This window comes from Pelophylax lessonae, assembly GCF_965119305.1.
Source record: "Pelophylax lessonae genome assembly, chromosome: 1".
NCBI classification, from domain to species: domain Eukaryota; kingdom Metazoa; phylum Chordata; class Amphibia; order Anura; family Ranidae; genus Pelophylax; species Pelophylax lessonae.
The window spans coordinates 576,174,786-576,195,181 of NC_138768.1; the positions used below are offsets into that span (position 1 = coordinate 576,174,786).

Below are 20,396 nucleotides of genomic sequence, written 5' to 3' on the forward strand. Positions count from 1 at the left end.
AATTAAAGTGAAACTACAAAAATAACAGAAAGGAAGGTGCAAGCACCGAGTGCATTACCAAAAATGTATTGAAAGATGTAAAAATGACAAAAATGGATACTCACAAACGCACAACATGTAAGAATGTGTAAACCAGAAGATGCCATGCAGTGCAGGATACTCGTACTCCAACAACACCCTGCTATGCTGCAAGACTAACGTGTTTCTGGGGTGCACCCCCTTCCTCAGAGCTAAGCCCTTCCTGTCTGTTCTTTTTGTAGTTTCACATTGGATTCCTCCATCTGAGGAGGGCTGCATTCACCAAGCATTTCAGGTGTATCTGGATCGGTTTAGTCCTATCCCACTGTGGATGACCTCTGAGCGCTGGGAGTGACTGCTTTTCTTTGTGTTACAATTAAAGTGACACTAAATTTCTGGTAAAAAAAAAAAAGTCTATCAAAGTATGCATTCCTAACTTAAGCCGTCTATTGCCCTCAGCCTACTCCAAATGTATTTTTTTTTCTATTTTATTGTTGTTGTGATCGGAGAGACGGGCAAACAAACGGGAGAGGAGAGGAAGAGCATACAAACGGGAGAGGAAGAGCATACAAAAGGGAGAGGATGGGACTGAAGAGGAGAGAAAGGGAGGGCTGAGGAGAAAATAAGAGAAATAAATAAAAAAGAAGGACCGAGAGAAAAGATGGTAGAAGGGTGGACCTGAACATTAAGGTTCAATGTTCTGAAGCCTTTAAGAGAATTATAGCAAACAAGTCTGAAAAGAAATACTGTAGGTGTCATTACTGAAATTCTGGGGTGCAGCCATCCCTATCATTCTTTCATTACTTGGTCACTGACCCTAAACAAGCATGTGCTGTTGAGGGTTCAAACACCAGCTATGGGCATGCTTATTCAAAGTCAGGGACTCGAATAAGGATAGAAAGGACAAGGATAACAGCACCCCAGACTTGTAGCTTCCCAAAATGGACCTTTTCAATATTTTGGGTAAGAGTGGCTGTTTCCGAATTACAGAAACATGAAAACGGCAGCATACAGCATGTGAGGTGTGCCTAGTGCAGAGTAAAGTGTTAATTTGTTAAAGAACACATGTCCACCAGGGAATTCTCTTTGGAACAGAAAAGACCTCTCCAGCAAGCATTTTTACACACTTCAAACCCTAAACCCAGTTTGGGTCCCTCCTATGGTCAATTTCAGTACAATGCATTACTTCATATGATATACTGTATATATATTTATTTTTTTAAGTAACCAATGAGTGTTGTTCTAAAGGAGGCATTTATGGCAGAGTGAATATCACTATCGCCTTTCAGCTCTATACCATAATGTAATGTCAGCCTGCATTTTATAGCCCAAGTGTCCTATGGAGTTCTCACTTCCTAACATGAGTGGAGGAGAGGCTGGTCACAGGACTGACTTCTCACATAATTGGACTTTCCCTTAAAAACATATTATTTCTCTACTCTTCTATATAAAAAAAAAGAAAAGAAAAAATAAAGTGAAAAAAGAAAAAAAAAAAAAAAAAAAGGGGCTCTGCTGACTTTGAAGTCCCAAAAACTGTCAAGAGAACTGAGCACTTAGATGTGCTTTATGAATATGCTCTGAATATATCACTGCTTTATAAAAGACCTCTAGGTATATCAACATCTATATGTATAAAATGTATCTGTAATTTGTGTGTCTATGGTGTGATCTCTGCATAGTGCTAACAACAAATAATAAACCTACACCAGGATAATCCCATGGAAAAGAAATTCAATAAGCTATTAGAATAAGGGAATTTTAATCTTCAGATATCCCAAATATGTTAGTCCTATCAGACCACTGACAGCAATGCAGAAAGAATGAAGCAGCTGCACTCAGTGACTATTCAAGGAACATTGTCAAAACATTCCTTGCAGTTATCAGAAAAATAGATCATCAACAACATCTTTGGTAATGTTTTTGCTTGTACATTGGTTTAGGAAATCATGACAATCCCCTACACCAAAAAAACATCAGCAACTTCAAACTGACCAAAAAAAAAATGCAAATTATGCGAACCATTTTATTTTACCAGCCAACAGCATTACCAGAAGCAAAGTGGTGGTGAGGTGCTCTTTTGAGTTACTAGAGGACTAATGGAAAATTGGAAACCATATAGGATATTACAGGTATTACATTTAAAGAGACACTGTTCATTTGCCCCTTCAAGGCAAACTAAACAAGCCTCCGGATAGACCAACCTCCTGGGCAGGTTATACTTGCCAATCTGCCAATCTACATCCTTTTGGAGCATTTACACCAAAAGAGCATGGCTTCTGGAAAGTGAAGGGGGGGGGGGGGTAGAGAAGACATGTGAACTTTCCCCATAAGGCCGTGCTGAGCAGTCAATCACCAGGCCTCAACATTTTCACCTGGGAAGCACAGAGACTTAATTCACCTGGATCACTCCAACACTATCGGCCCTAAGATCTTACCCAGACTCCTGCAGCGGGGAGGTGGTGAGGGAGCATGGGAGTGCAGTGTGGGGTGTGACGGAATCTCTTTACCAATTATGGGGGATTGGTAAACTGGTGATAACGATTTAGATTTAGATTTCCTACTTCTGTCTTAAGGAGCTAGGTTATCTTGCCAAAATCTGATTTGTGGCTGTGCAAAGTGTCCAGTCAAGTTTCGTCAGCACTAAAACTATTACACAGAATTGTAAATGGCTTTTGAAAGTGGGAACACAACACCAAACTGCTGGACTGGAAGTATTTCCATAGAGACAAAGATTCCTTACAAGTGCTTCCACACATTTTATGAGTGCAGTGTACACAAGAGACATGATGACTTGTCATGTCTACTGACCTCAAAACAGAGAATGAGTGGCTTCCTAAATGTTTACCAGCTAGCTGTGCTCCATATCATATAATCAAGTATATATTTTTTTCTCTATGCACAAATTAAATAGTGTCAATGCCAAGCTCAATTTCTATTACAGAAACAGCAATGCAAAAAGAAATGCTGGAAATTGGATTAAGTCTGAGTGCAATGGCTGCACAAGATATACAAACAGAACTTGACTTACAATGACTGGTATGGTATTGGCTCGATAGAGGATCTGCTTAAACAGCCTATATCTGTCGTACAACGGCTTCATCACCTGCCTCTCGCACTTTGTTATCTGAAAAAAAAAAAAACAGTTGCAAGTCAGTACTCCAAAGTCTGCAGCTTGAAATACTTTATTTTATTATGAAAGTGATGAATGCTCACAAAAAAAAGCTTTGAAACTTTCAGGCAAGTTCATAGTGCCTAAAATAAACTTTCAGTACAAGAAAAAAAAAAAAAAAATGTGACCGTGCAGTGGTTTCTTGGGCTTCACATTTTGGTGAGCAGTCCAAGTTATTTTAAACAGTTACCAGCAATGGCTGGTAGGACAGACCAGGATAATCCCTTCCACTCTCAGCATGCCATTTTGATAGCAAATAGTAGTAGGAGTAGACTTGGAAAAAAAAATGTGATTGTAACTTAAAAATCCTAATTTCTTATATGCACATTATGAGACACAAGAAAAGCCCAATAAGCACTAACAGATCTAGTAGAATGTGCTTTGACAGAGAAAGCGGGCACCTTGCCTTTGAGGTCATATAGATGTATGATAAGCTGTCGAATCCACCAGGCAATTGTGAAATGAGAAGTAGGCTGTCCCATTCAGGGACCTTCTGGAACGACTAAAAAAAAAAAAAAAAAAAAAAAAAAAAAGACTGTAAAGGGAGCTGGGAACTGAGATAACCTTGGACAGCGCATACCACATCCAGACAACGGAGGTAAATCTCCTTCGGATGTTTCGGAGAAAAGATGATAGAACAATGTCCTTGTTAAGATGAAAGAAAGAAACCACCTTGTAAAGAAACATGGCCCTGCACCTTAAAACAACATTGTCCTTGTATAGTACAAGAAGAGGTTCTTTGCAGTTTAAAGCGGAAGTAAACACAATACAACAAGTCTACAGCACGCATAATACCACAATAGAATGCAGTTATGACACTCGATTTTATCCTTTTGTGTTTATATCCGTGATCTTACCATTTCTACAGCTTATTAATATATTTGTCCATTCCGGCCAAAGCAGACGCCATCTTTGCAGAAACCTCCCAATGCCTTTCTCATGTGTCACTGGGGGAATATCGCTCATGGGCTATAAAAAATAAACTAACCCTTCGGTTTCATGTGGTGTTTCAGGAAGGGATCATTCTCAGCACTCTCACAGGAATACACTGTGCTGAGGAAATAGAATTAAGTAAACACTGCATGGTAATTTACAGATAGACGGCACACTGACGTGCCGTTAAAATCATTTACAATGCACATGTGCACATGACGTAATGGACAGCAGGAGAAGATGATAACTCCTAAACAGCGCATCTTGAAAAACTTAAAAGACACTGGCTATTAGTTTAGATTATATTGATTGAAATTGAACTGAGTTGTCTTCTAGAGTTTACCACCACTTTAAGGTCTCCAACTTGCCTTGCAAAAGTGATGGCCACAAGAAAAGCAACATGTATGTACAGACGGACTAATATTCCTGATTGGTTGAAATGGTGGTCTTTTAAGAACCCTCACAGAACCAAGCTGAGATCCCACAGGGTCAATGGAGAAAGTACATGAGGAACACTTTAGGCGGCACCCTGTTAGAAGGTCTTCTAAAAGCCGAGGTTTGACCATTGATGGTACACAAGGCCAAATGCTGATTCAAATCAGACTGGAAAAATGGACAGTATTCGATTAAAGTTCTTTGTCTAGCACTAAAGTGTAATTGTAGACTCTGCAAGAAGTAATTTCTTAGGTTTCAAGAGCGTAGAGATGACCAAATCCAATAGGCCCTTATCCTTCGGGACCAGGACTTCCAACAGCCAAGCCGTTAAAGCTAGAGAGTAGCAAGGTGGCGAACCAGTCCTCGGGACAGATGATCCAGACTATCTTGATGGACCCATAGGCAGTTTGGTAGGAGCCTGATCAAGTCCAGGTACTATGTCCTCCTGGGCCAGTTCGAGGCAATTAGAATCACAGGGATGACCTTGATCCTGCGGTGGAAGCAAGGAAGGGGCTTCAGAGTAAGTAACGCGTAGGTCAGACTGAACTGATCTCACAGAGACAACTGATCTCACAGAGTCACCAGAAGATCCACTGCAAATGCTAGAGGATCTTTGGATGGGGAAGAGACAAACCTACTCAGTTTGTTGTTAAAAAGGAGCAATGTGCACGGTAGTCAGGGCTGCATTGTTAAAGTCTTCCCAATCCAGAATCAGATCCATTTCATTCTGAACTGCAAGACTTCTTGTTCTTCCCCGATTGTTGAAGTAAGCTTCTTACATCAGGGACAGAGTTCCACCACGGCTCTGGATCTTTAAAGTACCCTAAGGCTGAATTAAAACGTTGCACACAAGTACCTAGGTAGGAGCTGTCAGAGACCAGTACCCAAGACCCATTACATTCCTCCCCCAATTCTTCTTCTTAAGAATCTTGGTTAAAAGGCTTTTCTTTTCTAGAACACTAGGAAACGATTGTGGCATACTGGGAGTGGGAGGGAATTTACTGGCCTGTCCTTATATCTTTACTTTGCCTGTGTGCAATCTCCTGAAGACAGCAGCAAAACCCAATGTACCCAAATACTCATCCTGTGTTCCATAATGTATGAATAGTTTGTAGATTAAATCACTAAAGGGAGAAAACACAAAATTCCCACATATGCTACCTACAATCTTAAACAGCCCTTTTCACTTTTTACCTATTAGCCCACCTGTTAAAGAATCGTGAACATAATTACCTTTTCAATGGCCTGTGTATTGGAAGGCCACTGCTTCTCTACTCCCCAAACACTGCAAGTATTTGACTGTCAGATGAGTCGAATACCTGATATCCCCTCACTTCCCCCTGGCAACCACTGTGGTAGCTCCACACAATGTAGTGGTGGCATACATGGCAGCAGGGGAAACCAGTAGCAGCCAAACAGGAAGCAATTTGTCACATTGGAAAGTGTGGAATACTTTTGCAGAGGCTAGAGAGTGGAGAAGCAGTTGCTTTTCAATACCACGGTCACTGGACAGATAAGTATGTTCACAGTTTTTACAGGTGACCTATTTTGTACTAACGACCCTGTGATGACAGGGTTACTTTATCAACTGTTCCTATAAGATAGGAGACATGTACATAGTGCATTGCTCTCAAACTGGTCAGCTAACTCGTAGACCTGAAATCTGAGGTGGATTTTACATATACATTTCAAGCTATGCATAAGAAACAAGTTTATTAAAATAAACACACAAACAAAAAAAAAAATTACTTCAAGCTGATCTTTCGCATGCATATTAAAAAGCATTGAACATAATTTTTATGCAGAATTTTAATTTCAACATTATCTTGTAATTGTGTATTTTAGGTTTTTGTTATAGTGACTGTTAATGCAAATTTTTTGAAAGTTCCAAAATAACACTGGTGTTATAACGGGTTTGTTTGTTCTGCTGTAAATAAGTACAAAAATTACTAAGGACTATTAAGCATTTAGCTTAATAGTTAGACACTTAGACCCCGTTCACACTGGGGCGACCCGACTTGCGGTGGCGACCTGTGAAGTCGCGGTGCGCAGCTCGCACCGCTACCTCAGAGTCAATGCAGGTCGCTCCAGGTCACCCCAAAAAAGCTCCGGACCCTTTTTCTAAGTCGGAGCGACTTGTGACGCTCCTATTAGAACGGGTCCACAGCTACTCTATGGCAGGCGACCTACGGCAACCTGTCAGGCGACCAGGTCGCCTGACAGGTCGCCCCAGTGTGAACGGGGTCTAAAGGTTTCAATACTACAAGTAACAAAGGTTGGAAAAAGTGACACTCGCCAGCTGTCTGACCCCAACTTTTTATCTATGGGCGCCTTTGAGAGTTCCAACAAAAGGCCAACTAACCAGACATACATTAGGAAAATAACAGTATATATAGGTTTCTAGTTTTCCTCACAATAAGTGAACAAGCGGTAAAAAGGTCAACACACTCTAAGCATCTATGTAAATGAATCTATAGAGCTTTATTAAGTCCTTAGTAAGTAAAACACTTGTGGCTCACAATAGGCTCCAAACTAATAGGCTTACAGTACTTTATACTCTTTAGACTTCTGATTTTTGGCTTGGCTGTTTTCAATAAAAATTGCTTTTAAGCAGCCAGTACTTTTCCACAATCTAACAGTGCCAAGAACAAAGTCTATTTAATTAAAGTTTTCACTAAAAACCATTAACGTGAACTGACTCATGTAACGCTCCGACTATACTGAAGATAAACACAATATATGAAGAATGATTTTTAATAAGAAATTAGGCATTTTTCATATTTATTCTCTAGAGGAAGAGATCAAATACATGAAAAAGGACAAAAAGCAAAAAGGTGCAATCTCTACACTTTACAAATAATCTGCATTCTTTAGATTTCTTTAAGTTGACAAGCTGCATAGAGACCGCTCTCCTGAACTAAGAACAATTAAATGTTACTGCTGAATGAAATACATAAGAACATTAATAAAAGTGAGCACTTGTACTACAAATTTCTGGGTTTTTACCATGCAATGGCCCAAAGCAACCAATCAGCACAAGCTAAAATTAATCTGGTGCTAGTTAGAAACCAATAGGAAAGATCGGACAGGCTCTGTGCTACTAAGTTAGAGGAAAAAAACTGAATGCGTCTTTCAGCATGACGGGCATTTGAAGTTTTGTTGGGGTGTTGGATGGGAACACAATAGCACATCGGGGAGATTGTTGTACTAACACCACATAGTTAGTACAGAAACCTCCTTAGTTTTTTTTTTCTCATTCAGCCCGCTGGCTTGAATGAAAAAAAACAAAAAACGTAGCATATGTATCAGGCATAAGACTCTGTAATTTCAGTGCAGCAGAGGTACTGTATTGTCAGCTCACTATAGGGAGCAAATAAAAAAGTTCACCGTTAGGGCTTACATACACTTTACAGACCAGGGTCCTAGCCTCTGAGTACTGAAAGCCCGGGTATGACATCATACACTTGGGAGTCAGCCAAATGGAGGGAGGTGTGAGCCGCAGATGAAACACAAGCTCGAGTCTTTGCTTTGTCATCCAGTGTAGGCTATGAGTGAACTGCCAATTACGGCTGCCATTGATCTATTGCTTGCCTACTGAACTACTTTTAATAAACTTACTGTTGCTTTCATTACACTTGCTGGTGTCACTAGATTTCTCTTCTCTTTTACCAGTGGTCCTGTTTAGTGCTTTTTAGTAGTCTTTTGGAATTCGTTTGTTTTTAGCACCGCTCCTGGTGCTTATCTCCCACACAGCTGCTTTATGGACCCCAACACAACACTGCACACCATCATGGAGGAAGTCCTGTCTTGGTTCTTTTAGTGCCAGACTTTTTTTGTTTGATGGCTAACTTACATAAGCACACTGCTGCAGGTTTGGAAAAGGCGGTCAGCTCCAGGTTAGAAGAGACTAAATATTGAGAGAATTGTATGCAAATGTATAGGCATCACTATGGTTCATGGTTTTCGCATATTTTTTTTTACTTAATCTAGCTTGTGACACAGTTTTTCAGAAAAAACAAAACAAAAATAATAGTAAGAAACCTACCGGTCTGCCGTGAACACTTTCATAGTACAACAGGGCTTTCTGAAGTGACACTTTTTCAGCTGCAATCTGATCTCTGGTCATATCCTAAAAAGGCAAAAACAAATCAAATGTATTCTGAAGCAAAACACAAGCCAAGTTATTTATTCTAGTGCTAGAGGCCATTAACATAACTAATGTGCACACAGAACTAGTCACTTACTAAGTTATATACTTAATAAATGGTATGCAACCTGTCACGTTAACGAAAGCTTCAAACAAATGCAGAAGTAAAAATATATACTTCAAATTTCCAGTTTTCCCATCCCCAAAACAAGTGTCTTTGTAATAATTTGGACAAATCCAGTGGTAGAGACATTGGGCTCTATAAAATATATTTGAAAAAAATAGAAGAAATGCTTATATAACAAAACACCTATCGGTGTTCAAGAATAATACCTAATACGATTAGTAATTAATAGCCCACTAATGATAAAGGGCCAGACTACCCAAAAACTACTATTAGGTTATTGGTAGGGAATGCTACCCTACATTACACTTGGGATTGATGCATATCTTGGGGACTCCAGCAGACTGATTCCTTCTCAAGGATTCTTGATCTTTTAGGTAATAGGAGCATAAAATGCTCTGTGTCAGGGTAATTAATAAGGTTAGCTCTAGTAGTAGCCAAATTTAGGAAAAATAAATATATTTAGACACCTGTATTTTATACTGTATATTCTATATAAAATTTAAAAAAGTGTCAGCTTCCAGTTACGTAGGTCACAACCAAGTCTGTACACTATAGCAGGAAAAAAGTACCCGCTTCTTCTACATGTAGAAACATACATATAAAGCACATGAAATGTAAACAAATCCGCGCTTAGGATAATTCTAGATTCCTGGTATTTAGTATTGGCTGCAGCCCACCTTTATACTATATTACTAAGAATATAGTGAGAATGAAGAGAAAGGAGGGGGAAGGTGTATGGCGCTGCCAAAAACTGCTGATGTTTCTATATGTCCAAAATTTAGGCGTTATAGATACATACAAAATAAATCACCACTATGAATAAAGTGTCCAGTGCATCCTATGTGTCTTCCTATTGAATGTGCAATACTAAAAGATAATACAAATAAATAATAAATAATTGTGCTGAAAAGTGGATATAGAATAAGTGAAATTTGGTATGATGAGAAAATTAGATGAAATGTATGAATTAAAAAATAGATAAAGGGGTGGATTTGTACAGAATAAAAATAAATATATAAAAAATATAAAAATGGATCCACTTAAAGTATGACTTAAATAAGGTGCACAATAGGTAGATAAATATTATAGCAGCAATGATACAAGAATAAATAAGTCCGTTACACCTAAGAAAGAACAAATAGTCCCACAATGCAAGAAAATTCCTAAAAAACTTGGCAAAAAAAGGTGACTTGAGTGCAGGTGTTCTGATGAAATATTAAAGGTGCTCAGGTATATGGTGACCGTTCAGTGCTCCCCGCACCCCTTGGACCGCACTCACCAGAACTATGTACCCCTGCAGGGGTATCAGGCCTTGTCTATAATCCTGGATCTTCTCCACTGACCATCAAAGTGGTTGGGTGGTCCGATTATCTACCCGAATCTTGTGAACCAGGTTCCTTGATGTTAGGGTCCGAAGGTGTATCGATATATGGGGGAAGAAGGCTCACATAGAGTAGTACTGCTAAGTTTTAAAATACTTTATTGTATATAAAAATTAGGTACTCACAAAGGGAATAGAGGGTAATGGCATAGAAAGCAATAATAGCGCACTTCCGGGACGCCGTGCGTTCCACAGGGCGGATGTGCGTTCCACTTAGGCGGATGTGACGCGATGACGCTCTACGTACGTTTCGTCGTGATGACGTCTTCAGGAGTAGCGTCATCACGCCATCTCCGCCTATTTATACCAGCATGGTAAACAAGGCTCGATGCGTGCTCCAATCGGAATGCCGGGCAAGACATCCAATAGAAAAAAGAGAGAGGATGCACGCTGTTGCCGGGTAGAACTATATATTTTGGAACTTAGGGAATTTGCATACTGGCAGCTGCGTACTTAAGAGATGGACATATCTGACCTCAAAAGTCCGTGGTATGCCTCATTTGGAAAAAGAGGAGAAAAGGAAAAACCGGAGAGCCAAAAATTGGACTTTAGGAGGGTCAGGTCCTACTCTGTTGCCGTTGATACAATAACAGTGTAAAATTCTATACTTAGATATCGGGTCTGTTTACCATCTAGTGTACAGCATATTACATAAAATACATACGTTAACATTAAACTGATGGTAAAATAAATCCTAAATATAAATAATCTTACGACCAATCACAGACTTAACCCTTTCATAAAAAGCTTTAAATAATTTAATAGGTGACCTAGAATTATGATAGTAATGAAAGATAAAATAATATTGGTGATAAAATTGGTGATTAAAAACGTGATGGTGATAATGAATTAATATTAGTGACGGGGATTCAGAAAAATAGCAATGAACTAAATATAATAAATATTCTTTTTGGTCACTATGTAAAATATTTTAATAGATGGCCTAAGTTCATGGTGATAATAATAAATAAATGAAATTAAATAGATTGGTGGCTAAAAATAAATAGATTGGTGGCTAAAAAACGTGATCATGTAATTAATTAATATTAGTGATAGTGAATACATACAAAATGGAGGTGAAATAAAATATGGTGTATACTCTTTCTAATCCGTAATAAAGGAAAAAATATATATATTGTGAGAGCTATGGTTCGTAATCATTCGCTAGGTATACATTATAGGGCTAAAAAATATATATAGCACTAAAGTTATATATTCAAACATGATAGGTCTGATAACTTAATATAGGTGACTCTAATCAGTGTGGAGTCAAAGAGAACAACATATAGATGCGGGCCACATTAAAATACAAAAAGTGCAGGTAACAGAATACTTAGTGTCTGGTCAGTGGGGCTAAAAACATCAACCCAATTAGAAAGAACCTAAATGAAGAGAATGGGAAGAATATATAAAGGAAACATAGATGGGAAAATTCTTTGACTATCTTTCCGAAAAAATTATTGAATGAGGGTGGAGAAACAACAACCTGTATGACCTGTGGGTCTGTAATTAATCCTTATAGACATATGATCAAACTTTGACGGGTGATCCCATGGTGATAACCAGAGGAAGAGAATTAAATATCTCATAGGATTAAACCTGTTGTTTTAGACTTAAAATATCTAAAATATAAATATACTATATGTTAAAAATTAGAAATAAAACAGTTCAAATCAATATCCAGGTTAAGTCCTTTGGGCTGAAGTGAATCGAGTAAAAATATCCACTTAGTTTCATTTTGGGAGATTTTCTTCCTCTTATTTTCACCTCTCCAGTGTCCCTGGATTGAATCTATACCATAAAAGACTAGCCCTTCAGGGTTTTTATGATGAACTTCAAGGTAATGCCTGGAGAGGCTGTGTTTCGGGAAGCCATTTTTGATATTGGTTATATGTTCTCTAATTCTGACATGAAGAGGTCTGGTAGTGCGTCCTACATATTGCAGATTGCAAGTGCATTCGACAATATAGGTGACATGCGTAGTGTTACATGTGATCAAGTTATTGATCTTAAATCTTTTGTGATTTGCTTTTGATTTGAAGTCCATTATTTTTCTTGGCTGGGTAGGATTATTCTTACAGGCTACACACTTCCTGCATCTAATAAACCCCCTCATGTCAGGAAAAATTTTTATATTTTTGGGAGGGTCAATCACATTTTTGACTAATCGATTTCTCAGGGTAGGTGCTCTACGGTAGATGAATTTCGGTTTTTCTGGAAGTATCTTGGCAAGTGTTTTATCACTTTTCAGCACTGGCCAATATCTTCTAAATATTCTTTCTACCTCCTTGTATTGTCTATGGTATCCTGAAATGAAAGCCCCTTCAAATGATCCCTTATTTTCCTTTAGTCTGGTTTCCAATAGGCTTTCCCTATTCATATTCCTAACTTCTTCCCTGGTTTTTTCTAAAAGATCCTTTTGATACCCTTTTTCCTCAAATCTTTGCATTAAAACAGAGGTTTGTTGATCATAGTCTTCTACTTTCCCACAGTTTCTCCTCATCCGCATGAATTGGCCTTTCGGAATGTTATTTTTCCATTTCGGATGATGACAGCTGGTTTTCGGAATGTAACCATTCTTATCGGTTGTCTTGAAAAAAGTCCTTGTTTGTAAACGATTCTCTTCTTTAAATATTTGTAGGTCAAGGTAGTCAATTTTCTGCAGGTTCCAATGTCCAGTGAAGGTCAGTCCGTATGGGTTGGAATTGATTTCTTCTAGAAATTCTTGTAAGGACTCACTTGTCCCCTCCCAAATCATTATAATGTCGTCTATGTATCTTTTATAAAATTTAATTTCCGGTAAGTTTTGATTATAAATATGCTGTTCCTCCCACATGTTCATAAAAACATTTGCTACACTGGGGGCATATCTTGCCCCCATGGCCACGCCTTTTGTTTGTACATAAAAGGATTTATTGTACCAGAAGTAATTACTTTCCATGGCCAATTTAAGGCCTTCAAGTATGTACTGTATCTGAGTTCTTTTTAAGCTGTTATCCTCATAAAGTGCTTTTTTTATTGCACTAAGCCCATCCTTTTGTTTGATGCTGGTATACAACGAGTTGGCATCAATTGTAACCAAAAACTGAGATTCATCTGTATTCAAACTCTTAATTTCTTTGAGTAGTTGGGTACTATCCTTCAAATAGGACCTTCCTTTGGATACCAAAGGTTGAAGGAACTTATCTAAATATTCACCCAGACGAGAAAACAAAGAATCGACCCCACTAACTATGGGCCTCCCAGGTGGTTTTTCCAAACGTTTATGGATTTTAGGAATGTGGTATATTACAGGAGTTTTGGAGGATGCCGGAATTAAATATTTGGCTTCCTTTTCTGTTAAAATGCCAATATCTTTACCCTTCTGTACATATTCTTTGAGTTTCTTAGTGTATTCACTTTTTGGATCCTTTTTTAATTTCTTATAGGTATCTGGCACTTTCAAAAGGTTTTCCATTTCATCTTCATAATCTCTCTTACTTAAAATGACAAGTCCTCCTCCCTTGTCAGCTGGTCTAATAACCACTTCCTTATTTTTTTCTAAATTCCGTATGGCTTTCCAAATCCGTTTGCTGTCTTTACCATGAATCTTTAATTTTTTGATATCTTCCTCCACCATTATTTTAAAAGCTTTAATACAGTCATTGTTTGGTACCTTGGGGTTAAAAATTGAATTGTTCCTTAAAACCGTATGCTTAAAACGTGTGGATATGGGATTTGTATATTCGCCTTTAATTTGAAAGAATTTCTTAATGTTCAATTTCCGGATGAATTTTTGCAGATCTATATAAGTTTCAAATTTATCTATATCTTTTGAAGGTGCGAATTTAAGTCCCAAATCCAAAATTGCCATCTCCTCTTTGCTAAAAACTTGATTGCTAAGGTTAAAAATGCCCTTTCCTAAAACTCCCTTCTTCGCTTTCTTCCTGCCCCCTCGTTTGCCTCTTGCCCGTTGCCTCTTGCCCCATATCCGTTCCAGTGGTTCCAGTTCTGTTGCTGGTAAGGTGCGTAATTCCTCCATTCTTCTCTCTGTGGGGATATGTGATCCCTCCTGGGTCCTTGTCTCCCCCCACGATTGTTCATATAATCTGGAAATCTTCCTCGGTAGTTGTATCCTTGAGGGCCCCTCCCTCCTGGTCTTCTGTACTGATTTGTCCAATTCTGTTGTCTTGGGGGCCTCCCAAAGTGGTTGGTCTGAAAAAAATCCCTTCCCTGCTGATTGTAGCCACCTCTTCTTTCATCTCTAGGAGTGTACATTCTTTCATCTCTCAGAGGGGAAAACCTATTATGTATAGGAATCCTATAACCTGGTGAGGGAAATCTGGGTTCTTGCATCACTCTGCGTCTCTGTTGTATGGGAGTTCTATATCCAGGTGATGTAAATCTCAAATCCTGAGTTGTTCTTTCCTCATTATTACCTGCACTTCTAAATCTAACATCTCTGTATTGTCCAGTGTTCCTAGGGGTCTGGGGTTCTTCTTCCCTAGTTCTTCTGTCAAAATTGACACTCCGAGGGGTCCTTTGAGTGGGGGTGTCTGGATACACGTCCTGATCTTCTATTTCCGGTGTGGTTTCCCTAGAATCTGCTACTAAGGTTGTTTCCTGTAGTTCCATAGGTTCTTCTCCCATAGTGGTTTGCCAGTTATAGATTTTGTTATTTTTATAATCCAATGTATCCCTACTGTATTTCTTCTGTTTTTTAGTTTGTATTTCTAAGTCATATTTGGTGATGCTTTCTTGAATTTCCTTTTCTTTATCCTTATACTCATTGGTTAGTGAGAAGGGTGTTAGGGACTCTTTTAATTGTTTAATCAGTTTCTCTACTTCCGTGAGTTTATGTTTCCTCCTAGTAATGATTGTTTCTAGGAGTTCTGATTCACATCTATTGAAAAAAATGAACCAACTATCCATTAGGGTTTTGTCATTAAGTCCATCATTGGGATGTACATCCCAGCGTAACCTTCTGGGTGTGATCTTCTCTTTTAAGTACATCTCCAGGGTGGTGATATCCCACCACACCCTGACTTGCTTCTCAAGTGCATGCTTAAGTTGCCTAAAAAGGCTGTTGACATCATAATTGGTAGACACCCTTTCACTACTAAAAATCTGTTCAATATCAACTTTCCTGGTGGTGGTGAAACTAAAAATATCCATAGCTGCAGATGTAAACACCCAGGGGTGGAGAAGATGAAATGTAAACAAATCCGCGCTTAGGATAATTCTAGATTCCTGGTATTTAGTATTGGCTGCAGCCCACCTTTATACTATATTACTAAGAATATAGTGAGAATGAAGAGAAAGGAGGGGGAAGGTGTATGGCGCTGCCAAAAACTGCTGATGTTTCTATATGTCCAAAATTTAGGCGTTATAGATACATACAAAATAAATCACCACTATGAATAAAGTGTCCAGTGCATCCTATGTGTCTTCCTATTGAATGTGCAATACTAAAAGATAATACAAATAAATAATAAATAATTGTGCTGAAAAGTGGATATAGAATAAGTGAAATTTGGTATGATGAGAAAATTAGATGAAATGTATGAATTAAAAAATAGATAAAGGGGTGGATTTGTACAGAATAAAAATAAATATATAAAAAATATAAAAATGGATCCACTTAAAGTATGACTTAAATAAGGTGCACAATAGGTAGATAAATATTATAGCAGCAATGATACAAGAATAAATAAGTCCGTTACACCTAAGAAAGAACAAATAGTCCCACAATGCAAGAAAATTCCTAAAAAACTTGGCAAAAAAAGGTGACTTGAGTGCAGGTGTTCTGATGAAATATTAAAGGTGCTCAGGTATATGGTGACCGTTCAGTGCTCCCCGCACCCCTTGGACCGCACTCACCAGAACTATGTACCCCTGCAGGGGTATCAGGCCTTGTCTATAATCCTGGATCTTCTCCACTGACCATCAAAGTGGTTGGGTGGTCCGATTATCTACCCGAATCTTGTGAACCAGGTTCCTTGATGTTAGGGTCCGAAGGTGTATCGATATATGGGGGAAGAAGGCTCACATAGAGTAGTACTGCTAAGTTTTAAAATACTTTATTGTATATAAAAATTAGGTACTCACAAAGGGAATAGAGGGTAATGGCATAGAAAGCAATAATAGCGCACTTCCGGGACGCCGTGCGTTCCACAGGGCGGATGTGCGTTCCACTTAGGCGGATGTGACGCGATGACGCTCTACGTACGTTTCGTCGTGATGACGTCTTCAGGAGTAGCGTCATCACGCCATCTCCGCCTATTTATACCAGCATGGTAAACAAGGCTCGATGCGTGCTCCAATCGGAATGCCGGGCAAGACATCCAATAGAAAAAAGAGAGAGGATGCACGCTGTTGCCGGGTAGAACTATATATTTTGGAACTTAGGGAATTTGCATACTGGCAGCTGCGTACTTAAGAGATGGACATATCTGACCTCAAAAGTCCGTGGTATGCCTCATTTGGAAAAAGAGGAGAAAAGGAAAAACCGGAGAGCCAAAAATTGGACTTTAGGAGGGTCAGGTCCTACTCTGTTGCCGTTGATACAATAACAGTGTAAAATTCTATACTTAGATATCGGGTCTGTTTACCATCTAGTGTACAGCATATTACATAAAATACATACGTTAACATTAAACTGATGGTAAAATAAATCCTAAATATAAATAATCTTACGACCAATCACAGACTTAACCCTTTCATAAAAAGCTTTAAATAATTTAATAGGTGACCTAGAATTATGATAGTAATGAAAGATAAAATAATATTGGTGATAAAATTGGTGATTAAAAACGTGATGGTGATAATGAATTAATATTAGTGACGGGGATTCAGAAAAATAGCAATGAACTAAATATAATAAATATTCTTTTTGGTCACTATGTAAAATATTTTAATAGATGGCCTAAGTTCATGGTGATAATAATAAATAAATGAAATTAAATAGATTGGTGGCTAAAAATAAATAGATTGGTGGCTAAAAAACGTGATCATGTAATTAATTAATATTAGTGATAGTGAATACATACAAAATGGAGGTGAAATAAAATATGGTGTATACTCTTTCTAATCCGTAATAAAGGAAAAAATATATATATTGTGAGAGCTATGGTTCGTAATCATTCGCTAGGTATACATTATAGGGCTAAAAAATATATATAGCACTAAAGTTATATATTCAAACATGATAGGTCTGATAACTTAATATAGGTGACTCTAATCAGTGTGGAGTCAAAGAGAACAACATATAGATGCGGGCCACATTAAAATACAAAAAGTGCAGGTAACAGAATACTTAGTGTCTGGTCAGTGGGGCTAAAAACATCAACCCAATTAGAAAGAACCTAAATGAAGAGAATGGGAAGAATATATAAAGGAAACATAGATGGGAAAATTCTTTGACTATCTTTCCGAAAAAATTATTGAATGAGGGTGGAGAAACAACAACCTGTATGACCTGTGGGTCTGTAATTAATCCTTATAGACATATGATCAAACTTTGACGGGTGATCCCATGGTGATAACCAGAGGAAGAGAATTAAATATCTCATAGGATTAAACCTGTTGTTTTAGACTTAAAATATCTAAAATATAAATATACTATATGTTAAAAATTAGAAATAAAACAGTTCAAATCAATATCCAGGTTAAGTCCTTTGGGCTGAAGTGAATCGAGTAAAAATATCCACTTAGTTTCATTTTGGGAGATTTTCTTCCTCTTATTTTCACCTCTCCAGTGTCCCTGGATTGAATCTATACCATAAAAGACTAGCCCTTCAGGGTTTTTATGATGAACTTCAAGGTAATGCCTGGAGAGGCTGTGTTTCGGGAAGCCATTTTTGATATTGGTTATATGTTCTCTAATTCTGACATGAAGAGGTCTGGTAGTGCGTCCTACATATTGCAGATTGCAAGTGCATTCGACAATATAGGTGACATGCGTAGTGTTACATGTGATCAAGTTATTGATCTTAAATCTTTTGTGATTTGCTTTTGATTTGAAGTCCATTATTTTTCTTGGCTGGGTAGGATTATTCTTACAGGCTACACACTTCCTGCATCTAATAAACCCCCTCATGTCAGGAAAAATTTTTATATTTTTGGGAGGGTCAATCACATTTTTGACTAATCGATTTCTCAGGGTAGGTGCTCTACGGTAGATGAATTTCGGTTTTTCTGGAAGTATCTTGGCAAGTGTTTTATCACTTTTCAGCACTGGCCAATATCTTCTAAATATTCTTTCTACCTCCTTGTATTGTCTATGGTATCCTGAAATGAAAGCCCCTTCAAATGATCCCTTATTTTCCTTTAGTCTGGTTTCCAATAGGCTTTCCCTATTCATATTCCTAACTTCTTCCCTGGTTTTTTCTAAAAGATCCTTTTGATACCCTTTTTCCTCAAATCTTTGCATTAAAACAGAGGTTTGTTGATCATAGTCTTCTACTTTCCCACAGTTTCTCCTCATCCGCATGAATTGGCCTTTCGGAATGTTATTTTTCCATTTCGGATGATGACAGCTGGTTTTCGGAATGTAACCATTCTTATCGGTTGTCTTGAAAAAAGTCCTTGTTTGTAAACGATTCTCTTCTTTAAATATTTGTAGGTCAAGGTAGTCAATTTTCTGCAGGTTCCAATGTCCAGTGAAGGTCAGTCCGTATGGGTTGGAATTGATTTCTTCTAGAAATTCTTGTAAGGACTCACTTGTCCCCTCCCAAATCATTATAATGTCGTCTATGTATCTTTTATAAAATTTAATTTCCGGTAAGTTTTGATTATAAATATGCTGTTCCTCCCACATGTTCATAAAAACATTTGCTACACTGGGGGCATATTTAGATAAGTTCCTTCAACCTTTGGTATCCAAAGGAAGGTCCTATTTGAAGGATAGTACCCAACTACTCAAAGAAATTAAGAGTTTGAATACAGATGAATCTCAGTTTTTGGTTACAATTGATGCCAACTCGTTGTATACCAGCATCAAACAAAAGGATGGGCTTAGTGCAATAAAAAAAGCACTTTATGAGGATAACAGCTTAAAAAGAACTCAGATACAGTACATACTTGAAGGCCTTAAATTGGCCATGGAAAGTAATTACTTCTGGTACAATAAATCCTTTTATGTACAAACAAAAGGCGTGGCCATGGGGGCAAGATATGCCCCCAGTGTAGCAAATGTTTTTATGAACATGTGGGAGGAACAGCATATTTATAATCAAAACTTACCGGAAATTAAATTTTATAAAAGATACATAGACGACATTATAATGATTTGGGAGGGGACAAGTGAGTCCTTACAAGAATTTCTAGAAGAAATCAATTCCAACCCATACGGACTGACCTTCACTGGACATTGGAACCTGCAGAAAATTGACTACCTTGACCTACAAATATTTAAAGAAGAGAATCGTTTACAAACAAGGACTTTTTTCAAGACAACCGATAAGAATGGTTACATTCCGAAAACCAGCTGTCATCATCCGAAATGGAAAAATAACATTCCGAAAGGCCAATTCATGCGGATGAGGAGAAACTGTGGGAAAGTAGAAGACTATGATCAACAAACCTCTGTTTTAATGCAAAGATTTGAGGAAAAAGGGTATCAAAAGGATCTTTTAGAAAAAACCAGGGAAGAAGTTAGGAATATGAATAGGGAAAGCCTATTGGAAACCAGACTAAAGGAAAATAAGGGATCATTTGAAGGGGCTTTCATTTCAGGATACCATAGACAATACAAGGAGGTAGAAAGAATATTTAGAAGATATTGGCCAGTGCTGAAAAGTGATAAAACACTTGCCAAGATACTTCCAGAAAAACCGAAATTCATCTACCGTAGAGCACCTACCCTGAGAAATCGATTAGTCAAAAATGTGATTGACCCTCCCAAAAATATAAAAATTTTTCCTGACATGAGGGGGTTTATTAGATGCAGGAAGTGTGTAGCCTGTAAGAATAATCCTACCCAGCCAAGAAAAATAATGGACTTCAAATCAAAAGCAAATCACAAAAGATTTAAGATCAATAACTTGATCACATGTAACACTACGCATGTCACCTATATTGTCGAATGCACTTGCAATCTGCAATATGTAGGACGCACTACCAGACCTCTTCATGTCAGAATTAGAGAACATATAACCAATATCAAAAATGGCTTCCCGAAACACAGCCTCTCCAGGCATTACCTTGA

The 20,396-nt window shown here is 38.0% G+C and overlaps 1 protein-coding gene across 1 annotated transcript in view; it reads right to left on the minus strand.

The window, feature by feature from the left end:
- FAM13A (family with sequence similarity 13 member A) overlaps positions 1–20,396 on the minus strand; it is a 321,224-nt gene that overhangs the window by 13,655 nt on the left and 287,173 nt on the right. The window contains exons 20-21 of the mRNA XM_082272109.1: positions 8,601–8,684; positions 3,047–3,142 (exon numbers count right to left, since the gene is read on the minus strand). Coding sequence (XP_082128235.1) covers positions 3,047–3,142; positions 8,601–8,684 — 180 coding nt within the window. The remainder of the gene's footprint in view (positions 1–3,046; positions 3,143–8,600; positions 8,685–20,396) is intronic.